The 6,000-nt window shown below is 34.8% G+C and overlaps 1 protein-coding gene across 5 annotated transcripts in view; it reads left to right on the top strand.

Annotated features, from left to right (window-relative positions):
• LOC111489641 overlaps positions 1–4,392 on the top strand; it is a 5,320-nt gene extending 928 nt beyond the window's left edge. The window contains exons 2-12 of one of the 5 annotated variants that reach the window (XR_002719415.1): positions 65–178; positions 590–690; positions 891–962; positions 1,120–1,201; positions 1,294–1,374; positions 1,534–1,572; positions 1,777–1,842; positions 2,385–2,534; positions 2,888–3,016; positions 3,137–3,232; positions 4,042–4,392. Coding sequence is in view for 2 of the 5 variants with exons in the window: in XM_023137960.1 (XP_022993728.1) it covers positions 65–178; positions 590–690; positions 891–962; positions 1,120–1,201; positions 1,294–1,374; positions 1,534–1,572; positions 1,777–1,842; positions 2,385–2,534; positions 2,888–3,016; positions 3,137–3,163 (861 nt within the window). In the remaining 3 variants the exon portion in view is untranslated. Of the gene's footprint in view, positions 1–64; positions 179–589; positions 691–890; positions 963–1,119; positions 1,202–1,293; positions 1,404–1,533; positions 1,573–1,776; positions 1,843–2,384; positions 2,535–2,887; positions 3,017–3,136; positions 3,416–4,041 lie in introns of those variants that run through there. The other 4 variants (XR_002719417.1, XR_002719416.1, XM_023137960.1 and 1 more) reach the window with 4 other exon arrangements.
• The last annotated feature ends 1,608 nt before the right edge of the window (positions 4,393–6,000 follow it).

Here is a 6,000-nt window from a genome sequence, read left to right as displayed (position 1 = left end):
TTTTTTTTTTTTTTTTTTTTTTTTTTTTTTTTTTTTTTTTTTTTTTTTTTTTTTTTTTTTGCAGGAGGGGGAGAATAAGTTCTCGATCTTTGTTCACTCGAGGCCAGGATTTTTATTTAACAAGGCGACGACAAGATCGATCTATTTTTTGAATCGTCAAGTTAATGATAGTATACAGGTAACGATTCTTGTCCGCAAATTGATACTATGGCGAAGTAATTGGGGATACTGACTTCTAATTTAGCGGCTAATTATATGTATAATTCCTCGAGTATATGTAGTTGTTACTTGTTAGTGCCTTTTGCTGCTTACCAAAGATTGCTGCAAGAGCATCAAAGGAATTTCATCATAAAAAGTAGTAGTTAATCATTTGCTTGGAAACTGCAGCTCAACAAATCTGATACGCCTACAGCGCTTTGTATTTGTGTGCACAGATAAAAATGTTTGTAGGGTTATTGAGCTTCTTTGGCCTTCCCTTTCTAAGTCTATATAAATTTATTAGATCAAGGAGGACAAGGAAATTTCATTGTCGTTTGTGTTGCTTCACTGCAAAGGTTATCTCCATGCTCATGTTGTTGTTCTATACCAGGTAGACTGGGGTAAGGCAAGCATGGTTGAGGCAGAACGCATCTTGCTTAGACATGCACTTACTGATACTTCAAATCAACGATTTATTTTTCTCTCTGACAGGTGAGACTTGATGTGAATAGCCTTTATATCCTCTTTTGAGGCCCTTTTGTCCTTCAATTCACAAAAGTTTTGAAGAACATTTACTAATTTTGTTGGTAGAAGATATTTGTTTGCTGAATTGAGTGAAGGACTTCTTGAAGGTTGTTTTAATGGGGATTAGTCAAGCCTTACAATGTTTCAGTTAATTGATCTTTTCACAGCTGCATACCATTATACAACTTCAACTACACATATGACTATGTCATGTCAACTTCGACTAGTTTTGTGGACAGGTAAACACACTAATTTTTATGCATACATAGCTCTATTTCGAAGTTGAAAGTGAATCATCCACATCTTAATATATTTCAGCGTCTGGAATTTAAAGTGTTACCCAAGTTGTGTAGCCTTTTGGTGGTTAATATGTTAACAAGCTAGTGATTGAAACAGTTTTGCTGATACAAAAGAAGGGCGTTACAATCCTAAAATGGATCCTGTAATTCCTGTTCAAAACTGGAGGAAAGGATCTCAGGTATCATTATATCTGATAACCCAATCAAATCATATATTCTTTTCAATGTAATTTTCTGCAGACTTCTCATGACCTCCATTATCCTCTTGTAGTGGGTTGTATTGACAAGAAAGCACGCGAAGGTTGTAGTGAAGGACATTACAGTCTTTCCTATGTTTGAACAGCATTGCAAGGCAAGCCATCTTGTAGAATTTTTTTATATGTATGCCATGTTTTCTTCTTGGGTCACTTTTTTTTTCATTTACTTATAAATATTTCAATACCCGTTTGTTTACCAATTTAGGACTAGTACTAACTATTCAACTGATGATGTATGTTGGATGGTTATGCAGAGGAAGTCACTACCAGAGTTTTGGCGTGATCGTCCATTTGTGAGAATTCTCAATCTTAAGCAGTTTCTTGTTATCATTTCTCTAAATGCGATTGGGTCTCGTATTAACAATATAATTACAGCATGTATTATAAATAAATTAGATTTAATACGAAGGAACTAATATTAATTTAATTGCTATACCTGTTTATAGAGTTTATGACCAAATATGGTGTACTTATGTCTTACAACTATTGTTATGCAGCCCAAGGATGGATCCAAGGAACACAATTGTATTCCTGATGAACATTATGTTCAAACTTTACTGGCCGTAAGATGTTTACTCATTCCAATATTATATTAAAGCTATTTCTATTTCAATTTCAAAAAACTAGGCTGATTATCTAAAGAGGAATATAACATTGAACGTTCTAAGCATGCTGTGATCCTTTGTTTGACCACTGCATGCACTCTTTTTCCAAAAACTTGCTTTTAGTCAGTCGTTAATGCAATATTAATAGCTGAGCGTTATACTTCTGAACATTGACATAATTGCTGGAAACTTGGAACCCGTCATTTTGTTTGCTTATAAGCTGAAATTCCAGCTATATATTAATAAAGCTTATTTACGTGGTAATGCATCTTATGATCCGAACTTTGAAATTGTGAGACAAAAGTACGAGTTTTTAGCAAATAATGGAAAAGGCAATACATTTGAAACTTTCCTGAAGAACTATTGCTTATGCAGTCAAAATTTTGCGTGATTCACATACTAGCCATTACATGTCTATATTTAAATTTGTTGTTTTTTTTTTCTAGAGCTAATTAAATTTGTTGTTCAGGTTATTAATAATTTATTTTTTCATGATTCAGCAAGAAGGGCTTGAAGAAGAGCTCACACGAAGATCACTTTCATATTCAGCATGGGATCTCTCGTATTCCAAAGACCACGAACGTCGTAATTGGCATCCTGTAACATACAAATTTTCAGACGCTACACTTGATCTAATACAATCTATAAAGGTACTTAACATACAAATTTTGTGACTACATATATTTTCATCACCTCGAGTGAAGTAGCACTTCCAAATACTGTTTATAACCATTTTTCTCATGTTCTATGAATACTTGAACCACTTGCTAGCTCAAGGTTTTAAGTAAATTTAAAATCATTAACTTGTATTTATCTGACTTCCTCTGTAACACACTAATAAGAATGGGATTATTCACTATACTCCTTAGCACAATCGAGTGTGGAATCTGATTTAGTATTCATTTAGTCAGCAACCAATATTTAGCAAAATAGCCAATGATCCGTTCGTCTTTTCATTTGACCTTTTCCCTGGATCATAATTAAGAACATTTATCTTCTGCAGCGTATTGATAATATATATTACGAAACCGAGTATCGAAGAGAATGGTGTAGCAGTAATGGAAAACCATCCAGATGTTTTCTTTTCGCGAGGAAGTTCACCCGTCCAGCCGCCCTCCGCCTTCTTAGTATGGTCAGTTTTGTATCCTTCCCAAATCTCCTCAGGAACTAAACTGCTCGAAAACAATTGATCTCTTTTCTCCTTTGCTAACTTTTGATTCTTCTCAGCCTCTTCAATTTTATATTTTGACAGTCTGCGCTCGGAGTGAAGCCTGTGTAATATTTGTAAAGGCGTCCAAATCCTACAATTGCCAGTCGCACAGAATAATTTCTCGTTCTTGATATCGAGGTGTGTGTTACTAATACCACGATGTATATTGTCAAATTTTTTTATGCAGAAAATAAATGAGTGATAGAGGGTTGTTTTTATTCACTTGGTTAAAAGTATTAGGAGTTTAGGATGACTCAAAGTAGGGAATACTGATCTCTGGACATTAGGAGTTCGAAATTATATTGCAATAGTGTTACTTAATATGCTAAGCTTACCTAGTTACCCAATCCAGCCTTCTAAATTTAACTGGAATAGGTTTTTGTTATAGGTTCTAAAAGAGTTTAGGACTACTAATTAAGAATGTAATTAAAGTGCTAAGTTGATTAGAAAGAAGTACTTACGAGAAGTAGAAGGACAAAATCCCAAGAAATCCTTTTATGCCTTTCACTTTTTTTTACAGGTAAAGGCATTGCTTACAATAAGGAATTAGATACCCAATCGAATAATTTACCAACACAAAAAACACTCATAAAACCCCAATCTCTCCCTCTCTCAAATGGAAACCAAAAGCAGATAAAGAGGTTTGGAATATTTTATATATATATATATGAAAAAAGAGAGATTTGGAATAAAGAAACAAACATTGCTCAGAAAGCAGGATTCTTTCCCTGCCTTCAAAATGAAAAATAAAATAGTAATAATAATAATAAAAGCATATAAATGCTTGACTGGTCTCTGTTTTCTTCTTTAAAGCTATGTGATCCACTTCTCTCTCTCTCTGTCACTCTCTCACACACACAAAGGTTTCATATTATTAAAACATTAGTAATCTGCTATATTGCATACCCAGATTTAATTTCTGAATCTTTTTATATTTGTGTGTATAGGGTCTTACATTAAAGGAGTTTAGGCACCAAGTTGAAATAAGCATTAAACATTCTTCAAGAGATTAAATATGAAAATAGGCTAATCCGTGCATCAAACTTAAAAATGAAATGAATAAAACAACAAGAACTTTAGTAGCAGGGCCGGAAGCACATCATTATTGGCATTGATCCCAAGGGAGAAGGAATGACGCAGGAATTGGAGAGAGTGGTTTGTAATATGCTTTCAAACAGGGAATTTAGTACGGAAAAGGGATGTATGTTATGTTCTTTTGATTAGATCATTTTAGGGACATCTTTATAAATGAGAAACTATATGCTAATAAGACCCCAATACTCATACTTTTCTCGTCACCCATCTGCTGCTTTTTGTTTTTTTTTGTCGTTTTGAATTTAGCTTCTTACGTTTTTTTCTATGATTTCAAATGTCTTACTAACATGTGATTTTGGTTGAAAAAATGAACGAACAAATTAAAGGTATTATGTCAAAACGATTACAACTAGCAATGTATGTACGAGAAAGTGCTCACATAGTTGAAAAACACTTCCAACAAGGAAATTATTGAAAAGGGATCGACTTTTAAAGCATTTTTAATCACTTAAAAAGTTAATTCAAACAAACCCTTAATATAACAAAACTCGTAGCTTCAAACCCGAACAAATTGAGTTACAGTCATTATTTTGATGGAAGTTGTTTTTCTTTCTTTCTTTCTTTCTTGTTGTAGATGGACAACAACTCCTTTTGTTTCTTGTTTCTATGGTTGTCGTTGGTCACTCCTTTCCCTTTTCGACATGTGAAATTGTCTGTAATGTTTCAACTAAACGACACCGTATAAACCCAAAAAAGCTGGAAAAAAAACGAAAAATTGAAAGCGATTCATCCAATTCCATACTGCTCTGTCTGATTTATTCTCCCCCATCCATATGACCAATTTTGTGCAATTCATTTGGGTTTCATTTTTTACCACTAAATCTGTTCATAATCTCATTATATTTCGCTTTTGGAAAACAAAATCAAACAAAAACCAGTAGATGATAATCAAGAAGCTTAATTTTGATTAGGATGTAAATAAATAATATACATTAGACAAGAAATTCACAAAACATTACCACACCCAATCAAACCCACCAACAATTTTTGTGTTCTTTTCTCAAATTTTCTTCACATGCTTCTAGCAATCATCTCTTCAAACCTTCTAGCCGATTCCTGTTTCTCCAGCCTGAATTTCTCGTGGCATCTTGCAATGAACATCTCCGCTAATTTGTCGATCTCGTTCACCTCCGTCGTCGTCGTCGTCGTCGTCATCGTCGGTTCGCCCTCTAATTTTCTCTCCTCCAGCCACTGCAAATACCCGGACAGCTGTGGGCTGTCCGGGGTGGAAGCTGCAGCAGCATGGTTGTAGTCAACATGCCCTTCCCACGTGGGATCGAGAACGGGCATTACGTGGGAAGAGCACCAGTTGTAGTGGAGTCTAAACGACCCGAAAATGAGCTTGTTCTTGTTCTTGTTCTTGAAGTGATTGCTTCTCTTTAGAATTTGAACGACTGTCGACTTGGCTCGAAAGATCGGTCGAGCCAAGCGACATAAGTGAGAGAAGAGGATAGTGTGGATGAAAGTTTTGAACTTTACGAAAATTAAGGTGGAAGAACGCGAGGATTTGAGTGAGAAAATTTGGAGAGGAGATGGAGAAGCCATTTTCATTTTTTTTTTTTTTTTTTTTTATTTTTTTTTTTTTGAGAATTTGATTTGATTTGATTCAAGTGCGTGTTGTTGTGTCTTGTTGTTATAATGAAACCTGATTACGAAATTGCCCCTGGGCTTTTCGGGTAATTAAAGTTACTGCCACTCTTTCTCTCTGTGTGGATGGGAATGGGATTCTGATGCGTTTTTTTGGATTGGGAATTTGGTAACCGATTCTTAAAATGCTCGAAAGTCGAAACACGCGGTTGCCTGTCTGGAAT

The sequence above is a fragment of the Cucurbita maxima genome, unplaced genomic scaffold, assembly GCF_002738345.1.
Source record: "Cucurbita maxima cultivar Rimu unplaced genomic scaffold, Cmax_1.0 Cma_Scf00014, whole genome shotgun sequence".
In the NCBI taxonomy this organism is placed as follows: Eukaryota; Viridiplantae; Streptophyta; class Magnoliopsida; order Cucurbitales; family Cucurbitaceae; genus Cucurbita; species Cucurbita maxima.
This window is presented reverse-complemented; position numbering and strand designations above follow the sequence as displayed.